The 14942-nt window shown below is 44.4% G+C and overlaps 1 protein-coding gene across 1 annotated transcript in view; it reads left to right on the forward strand.

Moving 5' to 3' along the window:
* LOC128511834 (neuronal tyrosine-phosphorylated phosphoinositide-3-kinase adapter 1) overlaps window positions 1–9182 on the forward strand; it is a 39472-nt gene extending 30290 nt beyond the window's left edge. Inside the window, exons 3-7 of the mRNA XM_053484830.1 lie at window positions 1880–2271; window positions 2743–4356; window positions 4918–5151; window positions 5672–5775; window positions 7786–9182. Of these exons, the coding sequence (XP_053340805.1) occupies window positions 1880–2271; window positions 2743–4356; window positions 4918–5151; window positions 5672–5775; window positions 7786–8226 (2785 nt within the window). The 3' untranslated portion in view covers window positions 8227–9182. The remainder of the gene's footprint in view (window positions 1–1879; window positions 2272–2742; window positions 4357–4917; window positions 5152–5671; window positions 5776–7785) is intronic.
* The last annotated feature ends 5760 nt before the right edge of the window (window positions 9183–14942 follow it).

The following is a 14942-nucleotide window of genomic DNA, read 5'->3' on the forward strand; positions in this document are numbered from 1 at the left end:
ATTCATTTAATGCCACCAAAGTAAATGAGCTGAGTTTCTCGAGTCACCCCTTATATTGTCTGTTTCTGTCTCTATTTCCCAGCACAGGTTTATCAGCTGTGCGTCGCCTAAAATGAAATGAACTCGTTCTGCCAGCCGAGAGCTGGCTCTGAGCAAAAGAAAAGCGCAGCATGCAGGAAAATGAGGCAGTGTGTTGGTGGAAAAGCATTAAGTGTTGTGGGAAGTCAGTCTGACCCGCTGCAGATCACAGATAAAACACACACACACACACACACACTATCGCTGTTATCGCTATTTAAAGAGCAGGAAGGGACACGCTTCAAATTTACACAATATTGCGTTGCTTAATTAGTTTGTTTCAGAAACAGCTTGTTAGAAATGTCACACATATAAAAAAAAATGATATTATAACCAAGCGTACAGTTTTGTGTCCTTCGTTTGAGCAAGTGTGTGAATGTGTGTGTTTCGGTATATGACCGAGTCGAGTGTGTGTCTGGCGCTGGTGTTCGTGTACCGGCACCTGAAACAAGGCCGTGTATGTTGTCTGTGTATTGACAGGTCCCGCTCTCTATGTGTGTGTGTGTGTGTGTATGGGGTGAAATTGAGAATGAAGAATGGGTGTTTTTCTGTATATAGAAACATGCTTTCTCAAATGGATAGAGAAAAAGAAAAGAAAATAATATTCCAAAAAAAAAGTGACACACCCGTTGAAAAAAATGCTAATATGCTTTATGAAAATGTGAATAAACATTAGCACTTGTGCCCCCTGGATGTGTGTGTGTGTGTGTGTGTGTGTGTGTGTGTGTGTGTGTGTGTGTGTGTGTGTGTGTGTGATGAAAGTATGTCGCCTTGCCAATATGCTGCTGTGCCACACCTAACAAGCCAGACAGGCAACATTTGGCAATGTGTGTGTGTGTGTGTGGGTGTGTGTACATGCCAGACAATGTGTACATAGAATTATATGTTTGGGGGGGAATATTGGTAAACAACAAACAAACTGCGGTCTAGTTGCCGTGGTAACAGATGGGGCCAGTGTTTGTGAGGAAAGGAGTTTGCTGCAGGGAAAGATGGAGGGAAGAGGGGGACGTACAGAGAGGGAATTTCTGATGGAAGGAATGGAATGGAGCGAGAAAAGACAAAAAGAGGAAATAGAAGGATGGGGGAATAAAAGAGGAGGAAAAGGGTGGATGTGAGGAATATAGAGGAACAGGGAGAATGAAATGATAATCGAAGATAATGGGTGGAAGAGAAGTAAAAACTATGGGGAACTGGAAGGAGGAGAGGAAAAGGACAGAAAGTGGGTGGATAAAAGAATAAGGCAGGAAAGTGGTTGAGAACGAGTGGATGAGATAGTAGAAGAGGAGAATAGTGGACAGGTGGATAAAGACAGGGAATGGAAGGATAGAGATGAAAAGAAGAACAGCAAGGACTGGAGTGTATTTCTCACTGATTAGGGTGCACAGCTTGTTCTTATCACACTGTCGGTAAACTGGAGATTACACCGCACATGCCAAGTGTGTGTGTGTGTGTGTGTGTGTGTGTGTGTGCACTTTGTTCAGGAAGAATAGCACAGAGGTGTGCCAGAACAGTGAGTCCAAACTGAAATTGACTGTGATATATTTTACTAGTGAGATCAGGGAGTGAAGGACAAAATGTAGAAAGCAATGACAACAAACTGATCCTGTAAATGATCCTGACTTTTATAGAACCTGGTCATTAGTGATAGAAATGATTTTTCCCTCTTCGTGACACATCAGATATAACACTGTTTTTAATACTAATAATGATAATAATAATGCATAATGATGCCAGCGATATCCAAATCACAGCAGCATCTTTGTGCCAACTGCATCGCAATCTTTTTTTCCTTCTCCTTCAGCTGTAAAGATGCCTCTTCAGCAACGGTGGGGAAGGTGCGTGACCTGGCATCGTTCCGGCGCCATTTCCGCATGGGCTTCATGACGATGCCCGCGTCTCAGGACCTCTCGCCGCATTCCTGCGCTGCCGCCATGGCGCCACGCTCTCAGTCGTGCCACGCTGTCGGCACTGGTGAGGGAGAGGGGCTGGAAAACGGCGACGACCCCGACTCGGACCCTCAAATGTCCTCTCACTGTGGGCGGTGCCCCCCAGCTAAGCCCAAACGTCACCCGAGCACCCGCCTCAGCTCCACGCCGCAGCAGGAACACCCGGGCCGTGGTGGACACGCACCACCTGATGCCCCTCCACCTCCACCACCGCAACATCCACCCAAACACCCTGAGAAGAAGAACTGTACGTGTTCTGTCTTTTAAAATTTCCTAGTTCCTGGGCAAGTCCCGGTTTTTGTTTCATTCAAAGCATATGCAAATGCTCTTTGCTTATGTTGTGGCAAAAATTTCAGCACCGTGAAACCATTCTTCGATGCCAGTCAGGTTAGCCTGAAATGAAACTGGCTTTAGAGTGATTATAGCAAGGATGAACATCCTGTGCAGCTCCATTTAACCAGCAGGACAGCAAGCTCCAGCCCAGTATTTCATGAACCACAGAAACAAACTGTGAAACAAACTACGAGCATAAAATAAAAACAATAAAAAAAAGAAATATATAAAATAATTAACACTTAATATGATTCACTTCCACTTTAATAATTAAAAAAATGAGCACATTTATGGCTAAGATTATTAGTATTAAACATTATCCAGGTTGCAGTGTTGTTTGTTTGTTGGTTCCATTTTCTAATCACACCTTTCTTTGTTTCTCTAGCAATGAAGAAGTCCGACTCGGGTGAATTGCTGGGCAGGAAGGTTCCTCCTCAAAAGCCCAAACGGAGCCCGAGCACCCAACTCTCCTTCGACGCTCCACCCCCTCGGCTTCCACCCCCAGCCACACCCCTGCCATTCCAGAGTGCCGAGAGCACCGGTGATGATGAGCCTGTATACATCGAGATGGTTGGCCAAGTGTTCACCCGAGAGACGCCTGGCGTGCCAACACCCTCAGCCACAACACCTGACTCGGACTCAGATCTAGGCGAGGAGGCTATCTATGAGGAGATGAAGTACCCTGTGGCTGATGATGCCCACCAGCGACGCCTCCCACCCAAGCACGAGCGTGCGAAGTCATCAAAATCTTACACATCCTCCTCTGTCTCTTCTTCCTCTACATCGTCTTCACTCCCTCGGCCCTCGTCCTTGTCACCCTCTTGCCCATTACCCTCCTCAAAGCCTAAATCTGCCGTCTCCATCTCTCACTCTTCCCCCTTGCCTTCATCTTCCTGCTCTGCCTCTTCCACACCGGTACCTCAGCCGCTCTCATCCTCACCACACCCTCCTCGAGCCCCTACCCCCTTCCTCTTACCAGGCACCAAATCAGAATCAGAGATTGGTTCCAGTAAGATTCCAGCACCTTTTCCCAACTTACTTCAACATAAGCCACCTCTGCTGGCCTTCCCGCCGCCAAAGAGTGGCCCTGCCAAGCTGGGTTCTGCTAGCAGCCCATCACCAGCCAGCCTGCCACCCACCATTGGTAGTTCTGTTTCAAATGAAAGAACAAGTGGAGACAAGGAAAAGGACAGGAAGGATGGGCCAGCACCAGGCCTACGAGCCCGTAGCCACTCAACACCTTTGCCTCCATCCTCAAAATCGTCTTCACCATACTCGCACCATCATCACCATCACCACCCACACCACCGTCCCTCACACTACCATCACTATCGCAAACCTGAAAAAGAATCAAGTAAGACCTCACAGGGTACCTCACAGTCCTCAACACAAACTCAGACACAGGTCAAAGAGGGCAAGACTGTCAGTTTTCTACTTAAGTCTGACAAAGTTGAGAGGGAAAGGGAGCGAGAGCGAGAGAGAGATCGAGACCGAGACAGAGAGAGGGATCGAGATCGAGACAGAGACAGAGACAGAGACACGCCAGTCACACAGTCGTCTAACCACATTGACATGGCTGCTACTACTGCTCCCGCCATGACCACTAGCCTTTCTCCGGCATCATTGTCTTCAACTACGACTTCGGGGACATCGTCCACATCTTCAGCATCACAGAGGCCTCCATCTCGCTCAGCTCAGCGTTCACACACTCCTCACACACACCTCCCTGCTTATAAACCCCCACCTGCAGATAGCCCCCTGCTTTGGACATACCCATCTGCAGGGTTCCGTCGGCCTCCGGCCTATGACAGTTTGCGTGCTGGTACACCAATGCCCTCCCTACAGCAAGAGGGTAGTATCAAGGCTGGGAGCACGCATGCCAAAGCTGGGTTCCTGCCCTGGGACGCCAGCGGAAGTGGTCTAGGCTTCGCTGACGATCACGCATACTGGCCCATGCACAGGAAGCTGTCGTTCAGCCATGGCAGCAGAGAAACAGAGAGTAAGTGACTGGGTGGAACAGTGGAGGGAGAATAAAGAGGGTGAGAGATAGACGAAGGGAGGGTCAGGGAAAGATATCTGGGAATTGAAAATATAAATAGAAAGAGAAAGTTTAAGGGAGGAAATGGAAATAGTGTATTTAAAGCCAAAAGCCTTCAACTGCCTAAAATTATATATGGACCGAATGCTGAAAGTAATTGAAATGAACTTTTTAAAGTGTAATAATGAACAAATAACAAAAATATGAGGGAGAGCGAGGGAGAAGGTGGGAGAATTTGTGTCAGCAATAACAGCAGGAGTGCCAAACTGTAATCCTGCAGGACTGTAGCCACAGCACTGTGTATTTTAGGTTTTTCCCACAGCCAACACCTGAGTTAGTGATTCCTTGGCTCCCGGTATGAGGATAATTTGTAACATGTCTTGTCCTGTTTGGGGAGGCAGGGTGGGAAGAGAACGAGATGGGGGTTGATTTTTAAAGGGTGTGGGTTACCGTATTTGCTTTCATGTAAAACATCTAAAACTTACTGAAGTGACATATTTTTTTTCCCCTCTCGGTATGTAGAAGAAGAAGGACGGGTATGGAATGGAAGTACCGATGCTCTGCTACGCAAAGACAGGGAGGACTCTGGGGGTAGCAGCCGCACCGGAGGACTTTCTGGAATCCCTGTGCGGGCATCAGGAAGAATCGGACACAGTGAGAGTCTAGCTGGGGCAGAAGGGCCTCCAGGGTTCAGGGTAATGCCGCGGACAGGACTGCCCCTGCCATGCCAGACCTTCCCTGCCTGCCGCAATGGAGGTCATTTGATTTTTTTTTTTTTTCGCTACATAAGTATTAATTATTTAAATTCAATTTTATGTTATTTATATGGCGATTTTAATAATGGTCATTCACACAAAGCAGCTTTACCGAATGAAAAGAAACTGAAGCAACCCCAGATCATAGCACTGCCTCCAGAGGCTTGTACAGGGGTCACAATGCATGATGGGTGAGAAAGGGAAGTCAGGTGCTTCCTTTTTACCTCGACACAATATCGCTTTAAAATAGGATCAGTATGAACTCATCGGACCACATGACCTTTTTCCAAAGTCTAATCTCTAATCTCAAAGTCTCACTAGCACATGCAGTTTAGTCCCAGTCCTGTGAGTTCCTGTGAGGATACCAATAAGAATTCATGTTTTTTTTGTTTTGTTTTTTTAAAAGCAAACCGGGCTGATCATTCCTGCATTTTCAGGTTCTACTAATCCTGAGGGGAAACGTATGTTTTGTGAATTTGTTGACAAGAAACTGAACTTAATGTGTGTACGTGTGTTAGCAGAGCTCGGACGGCTCGGTAGGTCATCCTCTACGTCTGGAGTGAGGCAGGCCGGAGGGGACGTTCAGCGACAGAGTAGCCTGCCGGCTAGAGAAGCTCTCAATCAGGTAACCTTTTTTTTTTTTTTTTTTTGGCGGTGATAATACAAAACGTTGTATGAATACGAAAAAAAAAAAAGACACCAAAAACCTGATTCATTCCTTGTAGCAGCATGACCCAAAGTGTTTTGTTCCTGTTTTACTACAGCAAGTGATTCTAGTGAAAGGTAACACTTGAAACTCCTTCCAAAAATGATAAACAAACTCCTAAGAGGAAAACACACATAAATATGTTGACCCAGGAAAATATGATCCTGTGATTTGCATTACAGCCTGCATTACTATCAGAAAAAACTCAACACCTTCTGCATGGTGTCTTAGTGGTGTCACTTTGCACCTTCAGGTTCCGGGTTCAAATCCCACCTCTCTATGTTCTCCCCATGCTTGGTGGGTTCCCCCCGGTTATTCCGGTTTCCTCCTACAGTTCAAAGACATGCAGGTTAGGGTAACTGGCGTTTCCAATGCGCGTTGTTGGAATGTTGACCACAGTCGTAAAATGGGAATAAATACAATGGTAATCACCTTTGGCCTCCACGGTCCCGAGTCGGACTACAGACGTTCCTAGATGGATGGATGGATGGATGGATGGATGGATAACTGAATAAGTATTATAGATCCCAGAGAAGACCTGAGATAAACACTGAATGCATGATGAGACTGTGCTGAGCGGCAGACACGTGTATGTGTGTATGAGATCACACCATTACACCAAGGGTTTATGGTAAACGGTTGATATCGGTGTCCGCAGCGGTAAACGCAGTAGGTGCTACAGGATGAGATCCTCCCGATTCGTCCCCACCCAAACCCGTCTGCAGAGGAGACGAGCGGCGGCTGTGCAGCTGTGGGTTCACCGAGTCCAAAGCGAACGAGGGAAGCATACAGAAAGACAGAGAGGGAGACAGGAGCTGCATTGAGATAGGAAGGGAGGGAGACAGAGACAGAGAGAGAGAGAGAAAAAAAGAGGCAGGCAGCAAGAGGGAGAAGCAGATAGAAGCAGGCAGGGTGTGTAGTGACGTTGGTATAGTGTGTGCGTGGGTGTGTCTGCGGTGTAACAGGCAGACAAATACAGATGATCAAACATGGACCCGGCTATTAAGCTTCCGTCCTTTTTTTTATTTAGCCTTGATACTCGGCATCCGATTGAAGAGAACATGATGGATGTGTGCACATGTTTGTGTGTGTGTGTGTGTGTGTGTGTGTGTGTATACAGTTCTGCAGCAGCTCTACCTGGTGTTTTTGCTGCTTAGTTATGCTTTCTTTTTTTTTTTTTTTTTTTGCTCTACTGCTTTTCATGTGCCGCCGTCTTCTGGCAGAAGCTCAGATGCTGACACAGACGCAGTGTGTAACTGCGTGTGTGTGTGTGTGTGTGCTGCATTAGCCAGACTGTGTGCTGATTTGACCTTCCGTCTTGCAGCAGGAGGGGCTGGATTGTGGTGGTTGATGGGTGGAAATGGGGGAGGCTGTACAATATCTCCATCTGGTGGATGTGTGGGAAAAGAAAACAAGAACTCAGGTGTGTTTAAATGAGTGCCTCAGTGAGTGGAGACTCACGGGGTCAAACGTTTGAAAGGTCACCGAGGTCTGAAAGAATCCGAAATGAGAGGTGGCTCTCTGTGGTTCTGTACATATCTTGGACTTGGTTTTGGTCTCTGTCCTGTGACTGTTGTCTCCTCCATCTGTCTCTGTCTCTCTTCCTCTCTTAGGTGCTTTTTGTCTCCACTTTTTCGACACCCCCATATCTGAGTAATATAATCCAAAAATGCTGCATTGGGATGCGATCAGATTGCAGTCGAGATATTTTTACGACATAAATGCATCCATGAGTCCGGCAGTTTTTTTACGCAACCTTAAGTAGCTGACTCAGAGTTCTCCATTAGCTCAAAGAGCTAAAATACAACTGTTGGAGCTGCTTAGAAGGTGTCGGACATTTTAGGAAAGTGTTAAGATGAGGACAGACCAACAACCTGTACCGATATAACGCAGCTCCCCCACCCTCTCTCTCTCTCTTTTCCTCTGCAGTTGCAGGCTCTCTCTCAGGCGCCCTGCAGTCCGTCTCTGGCTCGTGCTCAGGCTCAGACCTTGACTCAGGCTCAGGCTCAGTTCCACCTGCAGCAGCTCCAGCAGCACCACCTGCAGCTGCAGTTCCAGCACCTGGCACAGCTGGCAGCGCAGGCTCAGGCCATGCCGGGCGTGGGAGGCATGGGCACCGGCGCAGGCACGGCAGGCGGCGCCGGCATGACGGGCGCGGCCACCCAGCGCGACGGCAAGCTCCTGGAGGTGATCGAGAGGAAGCGGTGTCTGTGCAAGGAAATCAAAGCCCACCGGCGACCGGATAAGAGCCTGTGCAAGCAGGACAGCATGCCCATCCTGCCCAGCTGGAGAAAAACGCCCGAGCCGCGTAAGACCGGCACGCCGCCCTGCCAGAGACCGCAGGCCGTGGTGTGGGACACGGCTATCTGACAAAACGAGACTGAGATACGCTGATTTGCCACTTTATTAAGTATACCAAACTTGCGTCTACACTCATCTGACATTTTTATCAAGTAAACCATGTTTTTTTAGAAACAAAGTTAAATATTAAATGTGGCACAGTGGCTTAATGGTCAGCACTGTCGCCTCATATGTCCAGGGTCCAGGGGTTTGAATCCCGCCTCTGGTCCATGTGTGTGGAGTTTGCATGTTCTCCTTAACCTTATTTTTTTTTTTTACTAAGAAAAATGAATCCGGCTAGCTCTTAAACAAATAAGATAAATGAATTCCCCCACGTCGTGCTTGTTGGGTTTCCTCCGGGTACTCCGGTTTCCTCCCACAGTCCAAAGACATGTAGGTTAGGCTAATCGGCGTTCCCAAATTGGCCGTAGTGTGTGTGAGTGAGTGAATATCCCATGTTATCCGTTTATTCAAAATATTCATATCCGCATCCCATCATTGTAGCTACACGGTTACTGACTGTAGCCCATCAGTTGCTATGCACCAAACCCCAACACCACTGCTGTGCCTAATAAACTCGTACCACCGCGTCACACACGTCACCTCCGTCCTGAGAAGATCCACCACCTAAATAATATCTTCTCACCGGTCATCCTAAGGACATTTCTTTTTTTTAACGGACAGATTAGAGCCAGAGATACGCTACAGTTAGTAACCGTGAACCTACAAAAATATGCAAAAAATGTTAAACAAATGCCGCTATTCGCGATGCATATACCGTATACATGATGGCCTGAAGGGTGGGTGTAAATCCAACGAAGATGTACCTAATAAACTGGCAAATGAGTGTACATGTGAATATCTGCAAGAGAAAGAATGTTTAAAGGAGGTAAAAAGAGGACGGCGGGAATATTAATTACTTATGACTGGACAGACACGGAATCTTTGAATGTGGTAAAAAAAAAAAAAAAAAAAGACGCGTGTATTATAAAGATGTAGAGTTCATATTGTATATCTCTGGGTTTTTTTTTTTTTTTTATTTATTTTTTATTTGTAATTTTTTTGGGGGGTTGGGGAGGGGAAGGGGTTCTAACCTACCACAGCATTTTATGTGCCATATAAAGACTGTACACGTGAACGCACGGGAGAGACGCGTTTCAGTCGGGACTCTCTTTTACGTACTGTACCACGCCTCATCGCGACTACTACTAAGAGAACTACACTGAGTTTACAGCCTTTTAAAAGAAAAAAAAACACACATACAAACGCATACACATCCATACACGTACACACACACACACACACACACTGGACTTTGTTCACAAACGTTTGGAGCTCTCTCTCTGTCTCTCTCTCTCTCTATATTACTATCTATACGTGTTCCTGAACGGATGGAGAATCTCCCCAGGACATGATGGTGACACATCTGGATGACATGGAAACGCAGCTTCGACATTCCAGAGGGAAGTGTGCGTGCATGTGTGTATGTGTGTATGGGTGTATGTGAGTGTGTGTGTCTAGAATGTGGCTATGAAGGACAGGACAGTCCACTAACAATGAAAGACCTGGAGAGTGAGAATGCTGTAGATGAGCACATAGTGTGTGTAGAGTTAAAAAATGCAACTGGAGGAAAAAAAAAGAAATACACACACACACACCTATACAGACCAGACGTCATCATTACCGAGTCACACACACGTTCACAGTCAATACATAGGCCTGCTTATACTGTACTGTTCAAGCAAATACACACACACACACATAGACATACTTATGCTGTTAATTCAAAACACACACACACACACACACACACACAGTGTAAAGTATGGGGGTGTGTAGTGCTGGCGTAGTTTGTATATGAGCGCTTATATTTGCTGGGTTTCTCGTTACGTTGATATTATCGATCGAGCCTGAAGCTGACCGGTCCCTGGTTCTTCCGGCTTGATCGTTTATACTACCTAAGACTCAACCACGGAAATCGACGATTTCTCGCACGCTTAATTTCTTTTTTTCCGATGTTATTTATTTATTTTTTTAGCAATACGCCTCCGGAGACAGAAACGGAGTCTGTTTGGCGATCATCACATCGCGCATGATAAGCAGTAAGAACGCGAACGCCCATGTGGATGTGATGTGATGTGAGGCGTCGAAGCGTGAGATTCCAGACGAGAGTCTGACCGCGTAAACAATATAATAGACGGATGATAGGAGCTAGCTGATTAGTTGAGCGTTAAAGGAATACTCTACTACTAGCACATCTGTGCGGTATATGTAATTAGACAGCCAGTATTGTGAAAATATATAACGATTCTATTTTTTATCTTTGTATTTTATTATTATAATTTTTTGTTTTTTTGTTATTTTAGTTCCAAGTTTTAGTTTTAACCTCAACCCAAAATCCTGAATTAAAAGCTTCGTTCGTCAGAACGGGGACACCGTGTGTGACAACGCTGCAGATGGGTTGGATCGCGGTTATGATTTAATAAACGGAAAAAATAACCAACAACTATTCCTTAAACGTTTTTTTTCTCCCCCGCATCAGGTGCTGGAACTCACGGTCTCGTTTCTTCGCCGGTTTTGGATCCCGGACCAGAGGAAGTCTTTGTAAAATAAAACGAAGCGGTCGTTGTTGTCGTTCTTTGCGTGTCTGCCATCAGTGCTCGTGTCAGTCGTTCACTCGGCCCTGAGAGCGAGGCGGCTCGGAACGCCGGGCAGCTGGCGGGTGAAACCGTATCGGTCTAGACGGATCTGCAGACGGATCCACGGCTCTGTACCATAATGCTAATCCATGTATATATAAGTTGAAGTATTATCGCCTCTTCATATCAGTGACAGCGTCATCATACCGTACTGTAGGTGTCAGTCGTATGGAATTGTGGCAGAGATTCGTTTGAGGTTGGATAAGGTTCCATTATTCTTACTCTCTCACACACACACACACACACACAAATACAATCACACACACACAAACATACACAGGCTCTGCCATTCAATATCAGACAGTGAAACAAGATCAACATTTGTTTCGTTCCTGTGTGTCCTGGACGATGTCGCTCCTCAAACGAATAAAACGAAATGCTGGAACTAATCGCACAATACGAAAAACAACAACAACAACAACACATACATAAAAAATAAATAATAATAATAATAACAACAGGAATCCACACAGGATGTGCTAAAACAAACAGACAAGGGTTTCAAATTGTAAAATAGATATGTAAAACTGTATTGATTATGTAGCAATCCTTTCCACTTTCATACTTGTAATCGACAAGTATACTGTAGCATACGATGTATAAAAAAAGAAAAAGAAAAAAAAGTACAAGGTGTTTAATTGTTTTATAAAGGAATTTAGTAGTTCTATTCGTGGCAACCTGTCTACACTGTACCGAACGGTTAAATGCAAGCCCTCTTACTAAAAGGCACGGTCACGGACACAACAAACAATACAGTATCTCCTGCTAGAATTATGCAAGTCCCTTTAAACAGGTCTACTTTTACTGCTTTGTTTTTTTTTGTTTTTTTTTTATCGATTTGTTTATTTATGTACAGGAACCACCAGCCCAGTTTGGTCACTGTTTGGATATTTTGGAATACTTTTTGCTGCTATTGAATTACTACTGCTGTTATAAATAGTTTTTTGTCATATTTCCTCACTACTGGTATCACTCTTCTATTTATACCTCTTCTTTTTTTTTTGCTGCATTTGACTTTCCTCTGTTTTTTTCTTTCTTTCTTTCTTGAGGTCAGAGTAGAACTTGACAGAGTTGAAGAATAGCTCTTTCCGTGATTGTACTATGGCACGCAAGTGTTTTCTTTTTTCCTTTTCTGTTTTTCTTTACTCCGTTCTCTTCCTGTAGTTGTGTTAAAATTCTGTCATTTCTTTATAAACACTTCTCACCAACTTGTACAGTTTTCACTTTATCAACACTACTGGGAAACGGAAAGGCAACGCCGTTACGGCCTTCATGGTGTCATCATGGTGTCACCCTTGGTATGATGCGGTTATTGAGTCACACTACAGTTATCGCGGCGTCATGATGTATATCATGTACTATGGTGTTGAAAACCCCAATTGTCCACGTTTTACCCTCATGTTGTCATGGTGTTAAATGGAAGTTCTCATCATGGTGTTCAAACGATGTTCCCATGGTGTCACGGTAATGACCATCTTGAGTACGTTGATGTTATTCTGGTTTTACCAAAAGGTTAACAGCATCTCATGGCATTGCCTTGAGGTAACCGAAATGACATTGTGCAGTCAATGAAAAGTTCTTGCGTTGGTGTTTACCAAAAAACAATTACTGTTATCCTATTGTTATTGTGGTCACTCTAAGGTTGACCTCGTCATAATGTTCTCATGATGTCACTATAGTGTCTCTGACTACTATCGTAGTAACACCATATAACCTCATAGGCTACCCAATCAGTGCACTTGTGCCATCATGAGATCGTCATAAGGTCACTGCGGTGTCTTCATAGTGTTACACCATGGTCACACCATGATGTTCTCCTTATAAAACCACTGGCATTTTCAAACAACTGACGATGCCGAACGAGGACGTGTCGCAGTGGTGCTCTCATGACTGTTCCACGATGTCGCTGACAATCACCACATGACCCGGATGGGCAACATCAGTACAATTTCTGTCAAACAGGAAGAAGAATCACAACAGAGGAAGAAGAGGGCTGGTGCAATGCATGCTGGGAATTCTGAAAGGATTCCGACTTCGAGAAGGGTTGGGCTGTGTCTCGGTCTGAATAAACTGTGCCCAATTTGTACTTCAAATATACTAAGTAATCATCTAGTTACAATTTATTACAACGAAGGGGTAGAATTAACGATAAACCTAGTTTACAGAAGCTGTCGGCTTTGCGTGTCTACTTAAATGGTGGCCATATTACGAGTGCCATAATATATTGATATGGTAAGATACGATGTACCTTGGAAATCACTGTAGTGCTATATTTGCATTGATATCGTCATGAAATAAATTTTATATGATGAAACGAACATTTGTGTGTCTTGACATGTCTTGATTGCGAACCAAAGTTCTGCATAAGTTTCATGAACCTCATGTGAATGTATCTCGATATGTACGTCTGTATTATCTCTTTGATATTATTACATTAATAACAATGCATTGGTTACGCCACTCATCTTACTTCTCAACCTACCTATCCTGCAATGCTACCCTGAACCAGAAGGGGGTGCCACATCTGTGGTATTCCTTTAGCATCACTCAGGGAGGTGGTGCAACTGTACCTTTGGGACAGCGGTTAACAGATGAGACTACAGGGACAGAGGCTTTAGCTGTCCCAGTTGGGAAGTAAGTTATCCCTTCAGGCTTACAGTGACTTTAAAAAGAACTTTTTTTTTTTTCAGATTGTCTTACTGGTTTAATGAAACTGTTTTAAGTTGATCAAATAATCTGAGATGTATCATTTAGATATGTATTGAGCATCATTATTTTGTGAAACCACCACTGGTGCCAAAGTCTCTACACGCATGAGACACCTGGATTTGTCCAGTTTCCCCCATTCTTTCTGCCGTATCCTCTTAAGCTCTATCGGATTGGCTGGAGCATCTGCGCCCTGGAATTTTCCTGAATTCAGATTGAGTTTAATCCACTGTCATACTGAAAGGTGAACCTTCGCTTCCACACTAGAACATAAATTATACAGATTCTCTGTATTTCACCGTCTTCTTCTGTCCATTTTTACCATTTGTCATATGATCGTGACTGATAAGCACAAGGAAGTACAGTATGCTGCCACCAACATGCTTCACTCGAGGTACTGTCTTAGCCAGTTGATAAGCAGCGTCTAGGATAACAGTCGAAAGTGTTAAATTTTTGTCTTATCAAACCCGAGAAACCTTTTGTTGGAGTATTTCTGAGATACAGTATTTGTCCTTCAGACAGGTTCTACCAGCCATGTGAAGGTCATCTGCAGTTATGAAGTAATCATTCCTGTAGTCGGGTTCTTGGACAATCCACCCCTCCCCCCACCACCCCCGCCCACCGTTTCCGTCTGCTTACTTGCCTCGCCTTGCCAAGATCTCTTCTCAACATAATTTAATCATGAAAGTCTACAGAGAATCCCTTTTAATTAATGGCTCGGGTTCGGGTCTGAAATGCGCTATGAATTAAGGGACCTTGATGCAAAAAGTGTGTGTCTGTGTTAATCACGTCCAATCAATTGAAATTACATCAGGTACACTACAGGCAGGTTCTCGAGATGTCTAAGGATAATCTAAGCAAACCTGAGCTCAGTTTGTAATGCGTAAAAATACTGAATACTTCGCTAAATTCATTTTTTTTAAATGTTGTTTTTTTTTTTTTGCCATTAAGAGTTAACGTGTGTATTCATCAGCTGAACAGTAAATGTAATCAAATTTCAATTAAATTCTCAGTATAACACTATAATGAGTGCAAAAATGGAATGAGTCGGAACACCAATGTATAATAATCTCCCGCCTATCTGGAGGTGGCAGCTAGGGATTGTCACTATTATTATGTCTTTCAGACTTGCAGTCACAATTGGATGAGCACCACTGATCTAATAATAAAGCTGTCAGGAATATATTGATAATAGAGATGTATGTGGGGGCTAATAGTGCTTATGAGAAAATAAGCAGCTCATACAGTGCGCACACTGTAACTATAACCATTCAGGTGAACTTGACTATTAATTAAAACTAATATTACCTATTAATAATGGCCCACATTGACATGATATCG

This window comes from Clarias gariepinus, chromosome 24 (assembly GCF_024256425.1).
Source record: "Clarias gariepinus isolate MV-2021 ecotype Netherlands chromosome 24, CGAR_prim_01v2, whole genome shotgun sequence".
Taxonomy (NCBI): Eukaryota; Metazoa; Chordata; class Actinopteri; order Siluriformes; family Clariidae; genus Clarias; species Clarias gariepinus.